The sequence below is a fragment of the Quercus suber genome, unplaced genomic scaffold (genome assembly GCF_002906115.3).
Source record: "Quercus suber isolate HL8 unplaced genomic scaffold, Cork oak 2.0 scaffold_14, whole genome shotgun sequence".
Lineage (NCBI taxonomy): Eukaryota > Viridiplantae > Streptophyta > Magnoliopsida > Fagales > Fagaceae > Quercus > Quercus suber.
Window position 1 is genome coordinate 2,605,328 of NW_027069479.1, and position 19,590 is coordinate 2,624,917.

Below are 19,590 nucleotides of genomic sequence, written 5' to 3' on the forward strand. Positions count from 1 at the left end.
TGTATGATTTTTCCCCTTTTGTATGTGAGATAGTATTACTATTTTAACATTTTTTTTTTGTTTTTTGTAGGAAAAAAAAAAAAAAAAAACTAAAGCGTATGTTATTTTAGAATTTGTATGAGGATATTTTGATACTCCAAAAATTGAAAACGAGAAAGGAGAATCCTCTTATTAATAGTATAGATTATTGTTGTGAATTAAGGTTAGTGGGAGCACGTTCACACGAACAAGAAAGATAAAAACATCCATACAGGACAACAATATTGAACATGGTTTGATAAGCTCTAGGCCTACATCCATGAGCAATGCCAGCTAAAATCCATTATCAACGATATAAATTACAACCACTCTCAATTAAACCCTACAATCCAAATTCACAAATCCAAAATTCCAATACACCCAATAACTCTTTCACAAAAAATAGACAAACACTCTTGAAGAAATTCACTCCATGTTCTTCTTAAGTGTTTTTCTTTTTTCCCCATGTAGGATGTCCCTTTGGACAAAAGCCACCTATCCTTTGCAACATAGTAGCTTATTTTAAGTGAGTATAGAAACTAATTTGGATTCAAAAATAAACACAATTTTTATTATAAAAATATAAATAATTAGTCTATTTTATTTTATTTTATAAAAAAAGCATGTAACATATGCATACATATAGATACATTTAAAATTAAACAAAATTTTTATCATAAAAATATAAATAATTAGTCCAATTTTTTTTTTAAAGTAAACGTATTTAGTCACATATTAAAATTCTTACCTAAATTTAATACTACTTATGATCATTTTTTTTTTAATTTTTAATAAGATAGAATGTGTGATGATCTTTGTTGTGTGGTGATTTTTATTGAGCATATGTGATTGGTTTTTTAATTTTATTTATTTATTTATAAATTTTATAGTTCATTAATATTAGATTCTTAGTATTTTGCACTTATTAATTCACTTAGCACAAAAATTAAAAAAACTTAAGTGGACCAAGACACAAACTTAAATGGATAATTATGATGTAGTTTCCACATAAATTTAGACAAATGGTGTAAAATTACATTCTAATTTCAAATTCTAATTAAACTTTCTCTAAACTTTACTTATTAATATATATATAAATAAAAATTTAGGATAGATGAATAAAATTTAAAATAATGTTAAACTATAAATTTCACCTTTTAACTTTGACTAAATTGAAAATTTCACCTTTTAACTTTGCCTAAAATTCAATTTAGTCCTCATGTCCACATCTATTAGAAACTTGTCATTGAATATCCTTAAACGAGACCCAAAAATAACGTCATTTTAGGGCTTATTAACAGCACAATTGTTATGAAAATTAACGGGAAGATTGAATTGAATAAAGTTGAATCTTGGAGGATTAAATTGAACAAAAACAAAGTCATAGAACTTAATTGATTTTCAGGCAAAGTTAAAGGATTCAAGCCTTGAAATAATTAAAACCACCACGAAAAAAGCAGCAACAAACTTGAAATGTGAATCCCAAAGTGGAACACCACACTTTCCCTTTAAAATAATGAAATCCATATCATTCATTCTATCCTCTGTGATCTGGGCCAGCTAGATTCAAGATCCCATATAAATAGTAGCCTCCGTTGAATTTTCAACGTTACAAGATCCCCATTTTGCTCTAGCTCTCACACAGATACAAATTACACAATCTCCAAACCCCACCCCCCCAAAAAAACACAAAATGGGTGCACTGCTGAAGCTGATAGACGCGGTGCTGTTTGTGTTTTTCATGGTGATCGCATTGGCAGCGCCACTGATAGACGCGCAGACGTGTCTTCCTCTGAGCTTGTTCCCTGACTTGCTCCTCGACCTCAAGAACTGGTATGCCCGCGAGTATGGAGACTATTTGGTAGCCGAGAAGCCCGATTTCTTCGTTGGGATTGTGTGGCTCGAGCTTTTTTTCCAGTGGCCGCTTGCTCTTCTCAATTTGTATGCTATTCTGGCTCGGAAGCCTTGGTTTAATACTACTTGCTTGATCTATGGGGCCTCTTGCTTAACTTCCATGGTAACTATATCTACCTTGAAATAATTAAAACCACCACGAAAAAAGCAGCAACAAACTTGAAATGTGAATCCCAAAGTGGAACACCACACTTTCCCTTTAAAATAATGAAATCCATATCATTCATTCTATCCTCTGTGATCTGGGCCAGCTAGATTCAAGATCCCATATAAATAGTAGCCTCCGTTGAATTTTCAACGTTACAAGATCCCCATTTTGCTCTAGCTCTCACACAGATACAAATTACACAATCTCCAAACCCCACCCCCCCAAAAAAACACAAAATGGGTGCACTGCTGAAGCTGATAGACGCGGTGCTGTTTGTGTTTTTCATGGTGATCGCATTGGCAGCGCCACTGATAGACGCGCAGACGTGTCTTCCTCTGAGCTTGTTCCCTGACTTGCTCCTCGACCTCAAGAACTGGTATGCCCGCGAGTATGGAGACTATTTGGTAGCCGAGAAGCCCGATTTCTTCGTTGGGATTGTGTGGCTCGAGCTTTTTTTCCAGTGGCCGCTTGCTCTTCTCAATTTGTATGCTATTCTGGCTCGGAAGCCTTGGTTTAATACTACTTGCTTGATCTATGGGGCCTCTTGCTTAACTTCCATGGTAACTATATCTGTCTCTCTCTCCTCTATGCTTTGTTTCGTTGGGTCCCCATAGAAAACAAAAAAAAAAAAAAGGTTGAATTTTTTTACTTTGTGAGAGGTGTTAGGTTCTAGATTTTAGCTCATTTTCTGGTATGCTGAATTGGGTATGTTACAAATTCTCCGTACACTAAATTGTTGGTTGGAGTCCATGGGATCTGGGTTTCTATGGATGTGAATGTTAATGGAACATTACATATACTCACATGAAATAATTTCTGGTTTTGTGTGCTTGTATGTGTGTGTGTGTGTGTGAGAGAGAGAGAGAGAGAAAGAGAGAGAGAGAGAGAGATGGTTTTAAAATTTGAAACAAAGGTAATGAATCACATTTTAAGTTTACTAGTGGTACTTAATTACCGGTAATAAAAAAAATTAGTAGTACTTAATTATGTCAAAATACACACATTTTAGAGCAACTAAAACAGCTTCTCCAAATTTTTGTACTGTTTGGAGAGAGTGAACAATTAAATTTACACATTTTAGAGGAAATAAGCGAGTCTAAAAAACTATGAAAAGAAATTAGCTTTATGTGGTATGAGATGGAGAGTAAAATCTAACAAAATGGTGAACTACTTTGAAAAGTTTAGATCTGATCACTCAGAAAATGTGGTTGGATAGTTCGATTCAACTCCATCCAGCATAGCATGATAATTTATCTTTTGATTCCTCATTTTTTTAGGCATGCCTCTGGGGCAGAAGCTATCACCTCCTCAATTGGTGAAGTGGCATGTATTGTGGCCATGGTAGTTTGTGTCTCAAATAGTTTTACTAATGATCCCAAAACTTGCTTGCCTAACCTTTTTTAAACTATAGTGGAATCTGGATATGGTTGGTTTATTGAACATAAAAGTCTTCTGGCTTACAAGCTAGATACATTTATACTGAACTTGTCACATATTACTTACGAGTTAGGACTACCAATTCCTTTCTTCTTACATTTTATGCTCATCTAAATTTCAGGTTACTATATTATCCGAACTAATGGGATCTCACAAGGCGTCTGATAAGCTGTTGATGATGTACTTCCCTTTCTTGGGTTTTGGTGTTTTAGCTATTCTGCGTGGTCTGATGCCACACTCTGGCAGGACTACTTCAACTATTGGCAAGAGACCTCTACTGGGTAGGAAAAAGAGGGTTTGAGATACTACTCAGAAACTCAAATTTTGTAACCTTCTTACCTTTTTTTTTTTTTAGCGTGTTTGTTATCAGTTTGGCGATTTCCTGATTTAGGTGATGTCCTAACAAACAATTCATTGGCGCTATTAGTTGGTTTAATTATCAAACCATATAAGATCTTGGAGTAAATTGAAAATGAATGGTTGGACTTGGAGTTTGTTTTTTTGTATTTATTTTCCCCACATGATCCTAGAACTTGGTTTGCCTAATTGAGTTTCATTCTGTTTATCAACTATACCCTACGTTGCTTTTTGAACACCTAATTAATTGCAATTATTCTCCCAAGATCTGTGTGCTTCTGTTTACTCATGTGCATCTATATTTTGAGCTTGACCATATGAGAAATAGAATGGCATTTAGATACTCTGCAATGTGGATCCTTCACTCCCCCTTTAATTTCAACAAGAATGAAAGATCTTTATATAAGAGAATGGCAGGTTTTACTAAAATAGAATTCCTGGGATTGTGCTAAGCAGAGTCCTAGCATGAGCAGCAGGGTCTCTCACAGCATGTTATTCTAAGCAGGAGTTCATACTTAATACTATTGCTCAACCGCTCTACGAGAAATCAGAGCTTTCTCAATGAACCTATGACCATTACACCATTATGCAAGTTGTCTAATTTCTGAAATCTAATTGTACACCAGTTGGCCTTTTGCTGTGATCATTTGGTCAAACTCTTTCTTGCATTTGAAAATTGACAAGGAGAAGGAAAAATACTTCCTGCTCTTTGCTGCCATTTTATATGATCAAATTTGACGGATGAGAGATGAGCTGTTTTTCAGTGATGAGAGTGTGGAACTGTTACAGCTACCTAGATCTATCAACCATAGTTATTTCACTCATAAGTCAGCGTGGGATTCCTTAATCCTGCTGTTAGAGCACAAGCATAAATGATTGCCTCCCCCAAATGAATGGCTGAAGTTTAATTTTTATGCATCAGTACATGACAATGGAGTGTATCGTGCCTCTGTGTATAGGGATTCTTCTGGAACATATGACATGCTTGGAGTTTTTAACAGCTTGGGATATGGCTGGAGAGAGGGCAGAAACAAAGGTGGCAATGGTAGTTGTCCCTGAAGCAAGGAGTTTAGGTCTCTCCAAGGTTATTCTGAAGATGTAAAGAAGGTTTGTTTTGGCAATAAAGGAAGACTCAACTAAGAATTGGGAAATAGAGCATGTCATTCATGAAGTTGAAAAGATTTTATCCTCCTTTTGTAATTGGTCAATTATTTTTGCTCCTAGATTAGTCAATAGAGTGATTCCCAAACGCGCTATGTGAGCTGTTGGTCTTAAAGCTCGGGAACTACTCCATCTCCTTACTTCTAGTTCTGGGTTCATCCAAGAGGGGCTAGGCCCCTTGAGGTCTTTGGCCAGTTAAACAAAATGCAGGTTCTACTTCGGTTGGTATTAATATTTAGTTTAGACTTTAGTAGAATTGAGTTTAGACTTTAGGGTAGCCAGGTGTCAACTCTGCACTTCGATTTTCGAAGTTGCCCAGAAAAGCTGTTGGCTAGTAGCATAGTAGTAGTGGTAAACTGTGTGCGTTTGGAAATTGTTAAAAAAATGGATTTGCGTTTTGTTTTGTTTGAAAATTAACTAACTTTTAATTTTTGTAACATATTTATATAAAAAATTATATATATATATATATATATTAATAAACATCATATATATTAGTTATAAAAAATAAGCAACATAGAAAATGGCTAGAGATTATCAATCATATTCAGGCTTTAAAGCCAGGGATTTTTTTCTAAGGAAGGTCAAGCTTTGAGAAATTTTTAAATTGAGTTGATTAATCGTATATTTTTATATTGGTTGAAATAATCTTTTGAAAAAGAAGCCGTGATTTCAGTTAAATAAAAGTCAAGTTGGCTTGAAATATAACGATAATATGAGAAGGAATATCTTTCGTCCACATTGAAAGACCTACGACATTTCTAAAGTTATGATTTCCTTTGAATCTCCTTCTAGAATGTATAATTGTTGATACACCAACTTCATGCACAAATTCAATGGCTCTTACGGCTGCCATTGCTTTAACATCTTGGACCTGTTTAATAAAAAGAAATCTTTAACCTTTTTTTAAAGGCTCAACTGAACATCTTAAGTTCCAACATTTGTTACAAATGGTTTCCTTCACAGATTACTCACACTTTAAAGCCTAAGTAATGAATTTTATAAGCTAGTTATAAAGCAAAATAAAAAAGAAACAAATTGTGTGAAGAATAACTGTAAAATACTATTTAGATAAGTGAAACAAAATTAAATAATTAAGTAGTTATTTTAGACCGCCACTGAACCACATATAGCTTTTTTTTTTGGCTAGGAGACATTAAGAACCACATGTAATAAAATTGAAAAAACCTTTAAAAAAAAATACTAGTAAAATATGAATACTAGTATAGCTGTAAAATACATAGCACACGGTAAACTTTTTTTGTTGTTGTTAAAAATAACATACCTTAATCTAAGGAAAATTATTAGGTACTTTCGAAGTATCATAAATGCGTATTCTCTCCTCTCACATGAATGATGAGTATTCGTGTGAAAAGAGGGAGTACACATTTATGGTACTCGTACACAATAATTTCCCTTAATCCAAAGTAAACTACTTTACGCTTTAAACTTTTTTGGTTGGTTCTATTCCAAATTGAGGAGTAAATTGCAGTTCTTTAAGGCTTTAGCAGTAACACTACCTAACTGGATAAACATTGAGAGAGATATGCCAGATGTTGCCGATTTGGACTAGCGCAGGAGGTTGAAGCTGAGTGGACAGCCAAGGACAATCAAGCTAAATATACATAAAATTTATTTGTAACATAAAATGATTTAACAAATTCTATTTTCTTACATATAAAAAAAATTATTATATCAAGTGTGTGTATATATATATACACACACACTAACATTAGAGTTTAAATCCTGTCGGGAGGTTTATGCCACCAATAATACAACACCATATCAACATTTACTAAAAAAATTAATTACAACTTGCCACACATAATCCTATTTCACAAATAAAATCTTAGCTCCTCTTCTATCGTTCAAGAACTAAGAAAAAGCACACCTAGGCACCCCACCACCCACGCCGAAATATGCCACCACACGGTGCAGTATGCCACCAGAAGCTGGCCAATTCGTTGCTGTTGCCATTGTCCTATCTATTATCCCACTCTCCGCAACAATAAAAACAACATATGATGTATATGGTTTGATTGGGGTTTGAGGGTATGGATTTTCTATGGGTTTGAATATAGGTTGCTGAGTTTGATGGTGTAGATAGTTTGGTATATACCGTGGCTTAGGGTGGCAATGGGTTAGTGACTTGGTGGTTCATTGTGTGCGCAAAGATGGAGATTGGATTGGTGACTTTAGGGTTTGATGATATCCAAGACTTATAGTATATTCATCATGATCTGTAAAATTTTTCAATTGGGTCACTTTTGAATTGCTCTATTTTAGAGGAAATTTTTTATATTTTTTGTTGTATTTTGGGGGTTTCACGAAATAGGTTTTGTAAATTTCATTATCGGTGTAATGTGTAAACGAAGGGGTTTACACCACATCCAGGCACAATGTAAACAATAATAAAACTAAATGATTTTTAACTCATAAACTTGAAATCCACATTCATTGTTTCTTCTAAAGGGAAAAAAAAAATAGTGTCTATATCTCTAATTTTCTATATGAAAAATTAAAAAAAGTAAAAAGTAAATAAAGAAAGATTTTAATAAAAATATTTACTTATATATATATATTTTATACATGATAGAAATTTTAATCTAGCCTAATCTAAGTGTATATGTGTGTGAAACTCTCTCTTGGAAATTTGAACCCTGGACCTTACCCTCCACACCTCACAAGCACTTATACTTGTAGAGTGACTATCGCACAAAGAGTGTGTGGTAGTTACTTATATATTTCTAAAAATATGCTATTGTGGTATAATAAGAGTAATTAGAGAGGGAAAAAGAAAAAGTGCCTTAATAATAAATAAACTTTTCCATTTTTATAAAATATATTAAATACACTTTAAATTAATGAGTTATGTATGGTATAAGAGTAATTAGAGAAAATAAAAATAATGCATTAGTCATCTTTATAAATGTGTTACATATTTTTAGTAAAAATCTAGGAGGGCCATTATTTTAATTTACATATAAATTTTTTTTTTTTTTTTTTTACCAAATTTATAAGAGGGAGGAGGGATTTTTGAAAGGTCAGGAAGGACCCTAGCCCCCCTCCCTTTGCCCTTGGACTCATGATGAGGCAACCGATGGCTCAGCTCATTATTAACGCAGGATTTGTAGGAAGTAATGACCTATTATCTATTTTTTTTTTCCTTAAATGGAAGAATGTCAATGTTTAAAAAGTGGTTATAATATCTTGTACCTATTCATCTAAAGAAATAAAAGATTAAAATTAAAGAATAATCTTGTAATTTAATTGGCTGACAAATCTTGAGTATTTTTACAATATTTTTACAACAAATCCTAAATGGCAGGTTGTTACTGGCTGTCATTGTTGGGGCAAAAAAGTAATCTTAGTGTTAGTTTCAAATCTGAACCAATAACAACTAATCATCTGTGATTTGTTGTAAAAATGTTGTAAAATTGTTATAAATATAGCATCTCTCTTTTAAAAAAGACATTTAAGTTTCAAATAATTTTTCTCTATTGTAACTATTGAATTATCAAAAATAAAAAATTGAAGTCTATTTTTGATGAAAACATCAACCTCTCTTGCTTTCCTTTAATGACAACAATACATTACCCTTGTCCTCATTTCTCTACAATCATATATAACCTCATACTTATTTGGTCATTCCAAATTTGATCCATTCACCAACCTTCACTGCTTCACCAACCTTCTTACAAATATATAAAATCCTAGTAAAAATCCAAACTGCATGCATCTACCAAACTCTCCAAAGTACAACAAACAGTAGGTTCATTCTCTCCCTCTCTCTCTGTGTCAATGACCAACATGGCCATTTCCACAAACCATGTTACGTCTCTTTCCAAACCATGTATCTCTTCCTTCACCACCCTCAAAGTCTTGTCAAAGTCCAACAATTATTTCCATCTGGGTCGATCAGAATTCAAGCGTTCTTCCATCTCTTGCAATGTCACAGCTGAAGCTTCAACCCTTACCATCAATGCCAAAGAGAATGATTTCAAAACTTTACAGAGACCTAATTCTGTGGGTAGGTTTGGAAAGTTTGGTGGAAAGTATGTCCCTGAAACTCTTATCCCTGCTCTCACCGAGCTTGAGGCCGCATTTCATGCCATTACAGTTGATCAAGATTTCCAGGTTTAAATTTCTTTTTCATTTAAATTTGTTTCTATATCATTGATTTCTTTGTGTTTTGAATATTTCAATGGCAAATGTTTCTTTCTCATGTATGTATGTACTGATGTACATGATATATATGTGTGTGTGTGTGTGTGAGAAGGAGATAATTAGGAAATCAGCTTAATCAATTAATATATTAATTTTTGTAATTGAAAGTGAGATTCTTTACTTGGAACAATGTCAATGCTGCTCCATAATGGCCTCAGTTCCTGCCTTTAACCATTTAATTTCAATGGGACACTCAAATGGATTGTTATAAAACATTGAATTCCAAAATCTTTACCATGTAATATATGTAACAAAACAAGATTAAAAACTTGACAAATGTGGCTGAGGTCCAAGGTAAATAAATTATTGACTATCCCTAAGTCTTAAACTATTAGGAAATTGTGAATTTAATTAGTTATCCATTATTCTAACCATTTCTTTATAATATGTTATGAACACTATTTATAATTACAAAATTAATGGAGCTTAGGGTAGATTTTCTTTTTGATATTTGTTGTTGTCATGTTTATTTTTCTATAATGGTGTTTTTTATTGTAGAAAGAACTAGAAGGAATATTGAAAGACTATGTTGGACGTGAAAGCCCTCTTTACTTTGCTGAGCGGCTTACAAAACATTATAGACGTCCTAATGGCGAGGGCCCTCATATATATTTGAAGAGAGAAGATCTTAACCACACTGGATCTCACAAAATCAACAATGCTATCGGTCAAGTTTTGCTTGCCAAACGTTTGGGGAAAAAGCGCATAATTGCTGAAACAGGAGCTGGTCAGCATGGAGTTGCCACTGCTACTGTATGTGCTCGATTTGGTTTGGAGTGTATTGTCTACATGGGTGCCCAAGATATGGAAAGGCAAGCCCTTAATGTTTTTAGAATGAGGCTTCTGGGGGCTGAGGTTGGTTTCTTTTATTGTTTCAAAGTTTGTTTTAATTATTTTAGAATGAACCATTAGTGTTTCACTTTTGAGTCTCATTTATCTTTCTAAAATTTGTTGGATTTTGTTTTGTGGTGATAGATAGCATAGAATGAAGTTTCAGCATTTTGACTAGTACGAACTCTTTAGATTTACTCACGTCATAGTAGCATAGGTATGATGGATCTTAGCAGCTTTAGATGTCTTATGGTGGCATGTGGATACCTTTGAGTTGATTTAATACTGCATTGATTAAGGTCTATTGGGTTCACAAGCTTCCTGTGCTTAACAGTAGAACTCTTGCTGATATAGGTGGAAAATCCTTTGGCATGATATGTTTATGTAGGCTATATGTAATTTATCCTGGGATTGTGATTCTTATTATCACACTCAAATCCTGGTGCAGGTTAGAGGAGTCCATGCTGGGACAGCAACTCTTAAGGATGCTACATCAGAGGCTATTCGAGATTGGGTAACTAATGTAGATTCAACACATTATATCTTGGGGTCTGTTGCAGGGCCACATCCGTATCCCATGATGGTCAGAGAATTCCATGCAATAATTGGGAAAGAAACAAGAAGACAGGCGTTGGAAAAATGGGGTGGGAAGCCAGATGTGCTGGTTGCCTGTGTTGGTGGAGGTTCTAATGCAATGGGACTCTTCCATGAATTTGTCGATGACTTCGATGTCAGGCTCATTGGTGTTGAGGCTGCAGGTCATGGATTAGATAGTGACAAGCATGCCGCCACCTTGACAAAAGGGGAAGTTGGAGTATTGCATGGGGCTATGAGCTTTTTGTTGCAAGATGATGATGGACAAATAATTGAACCTCATTCAATTAGCGCTGGGTGAGAATCAACATGAAAAATCTGTTTCTATTTCTAAAGGAGAGAGGGCGTGCTGAATACCACAGCGCAACTGATGATGAGGCTTTAGAAGGTATGGAAATTATACCTTTTGAGTACTTTCTTTCCGGGTGTCTAAGAACTTTTGTGTGTGTGTGCATGACCTATGCTAGCATTGTTGAATATGTTTATAGAAGAATGAATGGGCTCATTCTCAAAATTATCTCTAGTGGTTCATGAAAATTGTGCCTATTTTGATCCCAAACTGAAACTAGTTTAGTGAATTGGTGGTGTCACATGTATCACACACAATTTTATGGTTTTTAAACTTTCATCATAATAGTCGTATTATCAGAATAATGTGTTTGTGAATCAATTGGATAAATTGGCACTAACATGGACTCTACCCTTGATTAGGTATTTTATTGCAATTAAAATATGTTTTTTGGATTCACTAAATCATAGAATCTCCATGATAGTACTCTAAAAAATCCTTTCCTTAAGAAGGTACTCAAATGGATTAATTGTTGGACATGTTTAACAATATTTCATCTCATCAATACTGTCAAGAGTTTTGTAGCTCTATAGCATTGCCTGGTCTCTTTTATAGGATACGAATCTCTGCTCTTCCATTTTAACAATCAAATTATCATTAAAAAAAAAAAAACAACGTTTCTTGAGTATCCTACTTGTTTGGTGATTTTGGTTGCCAGTGAGTTTTCCAATTTGCAATAATCAGTGACATATTAGTTCTTTCTTATGCAGCCTTCAAGAGAGTGTCTAGATTGGAGGGCATAATTCCAGCTTTGGAGACATCACATGCATTGGCTTACCTAGAGAAGCTTTGTCCTTCTTTACCAGACAAAACAAAGGTAGTCCTGAGCTGCAGTGGCAGGGGTGACAAGGATGTTCACACAGCCATTAAATATTTGCAAGTTTAAGGGTAGCTTTTTTGCCTCCTTTTAGTCTCCAATATCAGGACAAATGGGTTATTGAAGCTTCTTGTATTTAAAATTGAAACTAAGCTCCCCTTCTAATTGGGAAAATCAGTAGGAAACCAAGTTGTATGTGGACTCATTTTACCAAGACTTTAAGTCTAATAAAAGTTATACCACATATTGTTCAAGTAATGTCATGTCAGAGAAGATATGTGTTTATCGAGATCAGTTCTGTGTAAAATGGGCTCTATCCAATAATTGTGTACTCACGGAGTTGTTGTTCTCAGTCTAGTTTTCGTTTGCTTAAATTGGGGAAAGCTGTGAGAAAAAATTGTCAAGCTAAGGACCTTTGATCTTAATACTTATCCAAGAGATTGACTTAAAATTTTCCCAAAAATGATAACTTGCAGAATATTGTAGTGTGATCAGAACGGGTTACTAAAACCATCATTTACAAAAACTTTATACTTGATTCCAAGCACTCAATATTGGCATACAATGCCTTCAATGTTGCCTGATCTATGAGGCATCTCGTATCATGCCTGTTCGATTTAGCATTGTTGAGCACAGTTGTTGTCAAGTTCTATTGTGATGCATTTAGATGTCATGATTTAAGTACGTGGATTTGGATTTGAGTGATTAAAATCCATATGCCTTATTTGGATAGTTTTAAAAGATCAAGAACTTGAATTTACCAAATCCACCAAGGATTTTAAACCTCCAAAATCAATGGATTTGAAATGATATCTAAAATTAATATATTTGAAATCAAAAACATTTTAAATTTATTGATTTAGAATCTAAATCCGAATTCAAATTTTCAAACACAACTCACGCATATCAGAAAGAGGTGAAACGAGTGTTGAGTGTAAAGCAAACTGTAATGCAGTGTACAAAAGTGGGTAGTTTGACTGCCATTTGTTGGGTATTTAAAGCAAACGGGTATTAAAATTCAGAAATGAAACTACACTAAACATTATATTCATTCAACTTCCTAGGTATATAATGAATTTTAAAATTTGCAGCAAAATTACAAAAGGGGGCCTTGATTGCCTTCATCTCAGTAGAGTAGTGTGCTTATGAAGAAGCCTTATTGAACCTTTCTTCATCAATCTTTTCTTGTGTGTAGAGTCTTCGTTCATCTAAAAATGTTCACATAGGTGTCCAAGATTTGTGCAAATCTAAAAGAGATTTAGCCTGCAATCATGTAAGAAAGTATCTAATGAGATGTTTCATAGAGCGCTCTTCTTATATTTGGTAGACCCTTTATAGTTTATAAATATAAAAATGGGCTTTGCATGAGAGTGTCTTATAATTTTATGTGCACATTTTTCGTTTTATTGCAAAAAATAGCTTTTACGACATTATGAACCCGTTTGTTTAGGAGTTTAGATTGCTTAAAGGCAGTTTAGCGAATCGCAATTCTGGGCATACGTTTGCCTAGGCGATATTTGCGAGATTGCATTTTCAATTCCGCAGATTTTCGCAATTTTGAAAATGTAATTTTCCAGTGCTATTTTAGCATCGTGCGATTTGGAAGATTGGGTTGCCACTAATTGTTTCGGTTGAAAACCCAAATTAGCCTCTACTTCAGGATAATATTTACCGAAATACTAGCCTATCCCTTCTCCATATACATCAATCATTGGTTCTCTCCTCATCAGTTTCACGATATTCGCTTCTTTCTTCTCTGTTATTGCTCAGTTGCTCTCTTCGATAATCATTGTTGTTCTTCATCATGATTTCCAGGTAAACATTCTCCATTACTCATCTTTGAAATTATTATATTGATTTGTGCTTTTGCATAGTAGTCTAGATGACTGATTAAAGTCAAAATATTAGAACTTACCTAGACTAAAGGATTTGTTGTTGTTGCTGCTGTTTCTTTACTGGTTGTGAAGTTTTTAAAACAATTTCAAATAGATGGGGTTGATCAAAACCATTTGGATTGGATGGGATTAGCTTTTATTGCCAAGTAAAAAAGATACTAGTTATTATTGCCAAGTAAAAAAAAAAAAAACACACAAAAAAAAAAAATCCAAAATCCAAAAAAAAAAAAAAAAATGTAAGGACAAATCACAATCAGACAAATAAAAAACACTAATTTATTGTTAAAATTGTTGTTAAGATTAATTATTTTATGTCTACCAATGCTCTTTTGCCTATTTTATTAATTATAATTATAAAGATGCTAAACTAAAAGACAAAAAAAATCACAACAATGTGAACAAACTACACTGTAGGATAGTACAAATTTTACCATATAAAACTTACAAATGAATGTATCGCTAATTTTTTTTTTTAAATATTCACGGCTACATCAAATATGTAAATTTTATATAATAAAATTTGTATTAACTTTAACATTTTTCATATTAATTAGTCTGGTGGCCAAATTTCGGTGGCCATGCTCCCAGACGAGCTCTTCTCCCACAGGAAGATCAAGAGGGAAATCTCAGTGATGAAGATGGTACAACATCCAAACATAGTCGAGCTCCATGAAGTTATGGCGAGCAAATCTAAGATCCACTTCGCCATGGAGCTCGTACATGGAGGCGAGTTGTTTTCGAAAACCGCTAAGGGTCGGCTAAAAGATGATGTGGCAAGAGTGTATTTCCAACAACTCATCTCTGCCATCGATTTCTGCCACAGTCGTGGAGTCTACCACTAAGATCTCAAGCCCAAGAACTTGCTCTTAGACGAAGAAGGCAATTTGAAAGTCACTGATTTTGGTCTAAGCGCTTTCACTGAGCATTTGAAGCAAGATGGGTTGCTACACACAACGTGTGGCACACCTTCTTATGTGGCGCCTGAGGTTATTGGAAAGAAGGGCTACGATGGTGGTAAAGCTGATCTTTGGTCCTGTGGAGTTATCTTGTATGTTCTTCTGGCTGGGTTCTTCTAGAGTTATCCAGTGGCTGGGTTTGCTGGGTTTCTTTTTAAATGAGATGGGTTGTTCTGAGTTGAGATTTTTTTGTTTGGATTAGTTGTGTTGTATTTTTGGATTGATTTGATACTACGAGGTTTTAGGATTTGATGATATTGCTGGGTTTGAGAAAATGGTGATTTTGAGATTTTTAATTTTTGGATTTTAATTTTTGGGTTTGTATTCTTAGTTCTGGGTTTGTGTTCTTGTTCAAGGCACTCTTAGATATCAATTCATGTAATTTTTAGTTTTTAATTCTGTTTTTAATTTAAATGTTGACGTGGCATTTTTTAATGCCAAAATTTTTTATTATTATTAATTTAGGCCACGTGGACATTTATTTATTATTATTTATTTCTGCCGTTTGCCATGTCAACTTTCTTCGTTTTTGATGTAACGGCAGGGACCAAAATGAGAAGCGTTTTTCAGGATTGGGACTAAAAGCAGTAAAAATAAAATGTAGGGACCAAAATGGGAATCGCCTTAAAATGTAGGGACTAAAAGTGGCTTTTTGCCTATTTTTTATTATCAGACAAAGACACAGATAGGGCTGTCCAGACCAGACTGGCAACCAACAACCCAGCCAAACTGCCCGACACCGACTCGATTCTGGCCTGAACTGAATGTCTAGTCGGTCGGCGGTGGGTTTCTGTTCTTGAAAACCGACACCGGCGGGTCGAGTGACGGGTTTGCATCTCCAAAACCCGAGCAACTTGAACCCGACTGCAGCTACAAAAAAATCAGGCCAAATATGGAAAAACAAGCTAGATCTGGTGAGATCTCGACTAGATCTAGCGAGATCTCGACTAGATCCGACTAGATCTGGTGGGATTTAGCCAGATTCGGCCAAATTCCAGCAATTTCTAGTCAAAAAAATTTAGATTTCATAAAAAAAGTCAGTTCCTGGCGAAAATTTTCCAGTTTTTAGCGTAAATCTCAGATTCCGGTGACTTTTTTTTTTCTTTAGATTTTGATGCCTTTTTTTATTTCCGACAACTGACCGGCCTGACCGACGCTAAGCATCACCCGAAACCGAACCGACTGATTTTTCCGGCGGCCGGTTTTGGGTTCCTCCACCCCTCCACCCGACACCGGCAGGTCGAGTCCGTGTTGGGGCCAAAATCGACCCGTGGACAGCCCTAGACATAGATAAAGAGAAAAGAAAAGAAAAGCACAACCACAACTATTATCATTCAACAAAATACGACAGAGATTCTAACTTTCTTAATTAGTCTATCACCTGGTACCCACAGTCTATTTGTATCCATTTTTATTTTTAAAGGTAAATTGCGTATTTGGTAGGGATGGCAAAATTGGACACAACTTACGAACTCGACATGACACGACACGAAATTAGCAAGTTATGGGTTGAGATTTAATAAGTTTGTGTTATATTTGGGTTGACACGATTAGCCTGTTTAATAAATGAGTTATATTATTGTTCAGCTCATGGAATTTGTTTGACCTGCCTGAGCTGTTTAATTAAATGACATTTTACCAATTATCCTTCAAACCCTAGGTATATAAACTTATTAGTTGTTGCGGTTTATTTTTTTTGACATATTGTGATTGATTATTTGTGATGTTGAGATATGATTTAGTTTTAAATGATTATTTGTGATGCAGTTACTCAGTAATTCTGGATTTTATATTAAAAATATTTATTTGTTTGTTTTTTCATAATTTTATTTTTTTATTTTGATAAAATCTAATAAACAGGTTGACATAACTGACCCGTTTAATAAATGGGTCGTGTTATGGTTGATGAATTTTAACCCGTTTAATAAACATGTTTGGTTAGTGTTGACTCGTATAGTTAGATACTCATGAGATGACACGACACAAATCCGACACGCGAACACAAATTGCTACCCCTAGAATTTGGTCCCTATCCTTTATACCATATTTTATTTTAGTGTTTAATTTTTTAATTATATCAGTTTAGTCTCTAACCTTTTAGTGCTGTGTTAATTTAATCTTTGTCGTTATTTTTTGAATGAAAATGGTTGACGTTTGCCATGTCAGTAATTTTCACTAATAGCAAAGACTAAATTAACATAGTATTGAAATGTTAAAAACTAAATAATATATTTGAAATGTTAGAGAATAAATAGAGATTAAATTAAAATATGGTGGAAATGATAAGAACTAAATCAACATATTTGAAAGGTTAGGGAATAAATAGAGATTAAATTAAAGCCTGCGTTTGGATTGCACTTAAAGTTGCGGCACGTTTTATGATTCACGTTTTCTGCCTTTTTTTTTTTTTTTTTTTAAAAGTCACTGATTTTGGTCTAAGCGCTTTCACTGAGCATTTGAAGCAAGATGGGTTGCTACACACAACGTGTGGCACACCTTCTTATGTGGCGCCTGAGGTTATTGGAAAGAAGGGCTACGATGGTGGTAAAGCTGATCTTTGGTCCTGTGGAGTTATCTTGTATGTTCTTCTGGCTGGGTTCTTCTAGAGTTATCCAGTGGCTGGGTTTGCTGGGTTTCTTTTTAAATGAGATGGGTTGTTCTGAGTTGAGATTTTTTTGTTTGGATTAGTTGTGTTGTATTTTTGGATTGATTTGATACTACGAGGTTTTAGGATTTGATGATATTGCTGGGTTTGAGAAAATGGTGATTTTGAGATTTTTAATTTTTGGATTTTAATTTTTGGGTTTGTATTCTTAGTTCTGGGTTTGTGTTCTTGTTCAAGGCACTCTTAGATATCAATTCATGTAATTTTTAGTTTTTAATTCTGTTTTTAATTTAAATGTTGACGTGGCATTTTTTAATGCCAAAATTTTTTATTATTATTAATTTAGGCCACGTGGACATTTATTTATTATTATTTATTTCTGCCGTTTGCCATGTCAACTTTCTTCGTTTTTGATGTAACGGCAGGGACCAAAATGAGAAGCGTTTTTCAGGATTGGGACTAAAAGCAGTAAAAATAAAATGTAGGGACCAAAATGGGAATCGCCTTAAAATGTAGGGACTAAAAGTGGCTTTTTGCCTATTTTTTATTATCAGACAAAGACACAGATAGGGCTGTCCAGACCAGACTGGCAACCAACAACCCAGCCAAACTGCCCGACACCGACTCGATTCTGGCCTGAACTGAATGTCTAGTCGGTCGGCGGTGGGTTTCTGTTCTTGAAAACCGACACCGGCGGGTCGAGTGACGGGTTTGCATCTCCAAAACCCGAGCAACTTGAACCCGACTGCAGCTACAAAAAAATCAGGCCAAATATGGAAAAACAAGCTAGATCTGGTGAGATCTCGACTAGATCTAGCGAGATCTCGACTAGATCCGACTAGATCTGGTGGGATTTAGCCAGATTCGGCCAAATTCCAGCAATTTCTAGTCAAAAAAATTTAGATTTCATAAAAAAAGTCAGTTCCTGGCGAAAATTTTCCAGTTTTTAGCGTAAATCTCAGATTCCGGTGACTTTTTTTTTTCTTTAGATTTTGATGCCTTTTTTTATTTCCGACAACTGACCGGCCTGACCGACGCTAAGCATCACCCGAAACCGAACCGACTGATTTTTCCGGCGGCCGGTTTTGGGTTCCTCCACCCCTCCACCCGACACCGGCAGGTCGAGTCCGTGTTGGGGCCAAAATCGACCCGTGGACAGCCCTAGACATAGATAAAGAGAAAAGAAAAGAAAAGCACAACCACAACTATTATCATTCAACAAAATACGACAGAGATTCTAACTTTCTTAATTAGTCTATCACCTGGTACCCACAGTCTATTTGTATCCATTTTTATTTTTAAAGGTAAATTGCGTATTTGGTAGGGATGGCAAAATTGGACACAACTTACGAACTCGACATGACACGACACGAAATTAGCAAGTTATGGGTTGAGATTTAATAAGTTTGTGTTATATTTGGGTTGACACGATTAGCCTGTTTAATAAATGAGTTATATTATTGTTCAGCTCATGGAATTTGTTTGACCTGCCTGAGCTGTTTAATTAAATGACATTTTACCAATTATCCTTCAAACCCTAGGTATATAAACTTATTAGTTGTTGCGGTTTATTTTTTTTGACATATTGTGATTGATTATTTGTGATGTTGAGATATGATTTAGTTTTAAATGATTATTTGTGATGCAGTTACTCAGTAATTCTGGATTTTATATTAAAAATATTTATTTGTTTGTTTTTTCATAATTTTATTTTTTTATTTTGATAAAATCTAATAAACAGGTTGACATAACTGACCCGTTTAATAAATGGGTCGTGTTATGGTTGATGAATTTTAACCCGTTTAATAAACATGTTTGGTTAGTGTTGACTCGTATAGTTAGATACTCATGAGATGACACGACACAAATCCGACACGCGAACACAAATTGCTACCCCTAGAATTTGGTCCCTATCCTTTATACCATATTTTATTTTAGTGTTTAATTTTTTAATTATATCAGTTTAGTCTCTAACCTTTTAGTGCTGTGTTAATTTAATCTTTGTCGTTATTTTTTGAATGAAAATGGTTGACGTTTGCCATGTCAGTAATTTTCACTAATAGCAAAGACTAAATTAACATAGTATTGAAATGTTAAAAACTAAATAATATATTTGAAATGTTAGAGAATAAATAGAGATTAAATTAAAATATGGTGGAAATGATAAGAACTAAATCAACATATTTGAAAGGTTAGGGAATAAATAGAGATTAAATTAAAGCCTGCGTTTGGATTGCACTTAAAGTTGCGGCACGTTTTATGATTCACGTTTTCTGCCTTT

The 19,590-nt window shown here is 34.5% G+C and overlaps 3 protein-coding genes and 1 long non-coding RNA gene across 4 annotated transcripts; all 4 read left to right on the top strand.

The window, feature by feature from the left end:
• The first annotated feature begins 1,442 nt into the window (after positions 1-1,442).
• LOC136070869 (uncharacterized) lies at positions 1,443-2,059 on the top strand. Its single transcript, XM_065781400.1, has one exon. It carries the CDS (start codon positions 1,712-1,714, stop codon positions 2,057-2,059), a length of 348 nt encoding a protein of 115 aa, XP_065637472.1. The 5' UTR covers positions 1,443-1,711.
• Positions 2,060-2,076: 17 nt separating this feature from the next.
• On the top strand, positions 2,077-4,139 carry LOC112026604 (uncharacterized). The gene is made up of 2 exons (XM_065780985.1): positions 2,077-2,640; positions 3,639-4,139. Exons 1-2 carry the CDS (start codon positions 2,317-2,319, stop codon positions 3,816-3,818), a joined length of 504 nt encoding a protein of 167 aa, XP_065637057.1. The 5' UTR covers positions 2,077-2,316; the 3' UTR covers positions 3,819-4,139.
• A 4,607-nt stretch (positions 4,140-8,746) lies between these two features.
• LOC112026608 (tryptophan synthase beta chain 1, chloroplastic) lies at positions 8,747-10,995 on the top strand. The gene is made up of 3 exons (XM_065780991.1): positions 8,747-9,172; positions 9,761-10,117; positions 10,542-10,995. The coding sequence occupies exons 1-3, from the start codon at positions 8,837-8,839 to the stop codon at positions 10,986-10,988; spliced, it is 1,140 nt and encodes a 379-aa protein (XP_065637063.1). The 5' UTR covers positions 8,747-8,836; the 3' UTR covers positions 10,989-10,995.
• A 2,367-nt stretch (positions 10,996-13,362) lies between these two features.
• LOC136070749 (uncharacterized) lies at positions 13,363-15,100 on the top strand. Its single transcript, XR_010631985.1, has 2 exons — positions 13,363-13,668; positions 14,303-15,100. It is a non-coding gene; the product is annotated as an uncharacterized LOC136070749 (long non-coding RNA).
• The last annotated feature ends 4,490 nt before the right edge of the window (positions 15,101-19,590 follow it).

Bases quoted from the DNA above. Each gene is read 5' to 3' on its own strand.
- LOC136070869 (XM_065781400.1), top strand. From the start codon at position 1,712: ATGGGTGCACTGCTGAAGCTGATAGACGCGGTGCTGTTTGTGTTTTTC.
- LOC112026604 (XM_065780985.1), top strand. From the start codon at position 2,317: ATGGGTGCACTGCTGAAGCTGATAGACGCGGTGCTGTTTGTGTTTTTC. The intron at 2,641-3,638 runs GTAACTATATCT...TCTAAATTTCAG, and splicing joins CCTCTTGCTTAACTTCCATG to GTTACTATATTATCCGAACT.
- LOC112026608 (XM_065780991.1), top strand. From the start codon at position 8,837: ATGACCAACATGGCCATTTCCACAAACCATGTTACGTCTCTTTCCAAA. The intron at 9,173-9,760 runs GTTTAAATTTCT...TTTTTATTGTAG, and splicing joins CAGTTGATCAAGATTTCCAG to AAAGAACTAGAAGGAATATT. The intron at 10,118-10,541 runs GTTGGTTTCTTT...ATCCTGGTGCAG, and splicing joins TGAGGCTTCTGGGGGCTGAG to GTTAGAGGAGTCCATGCTGG.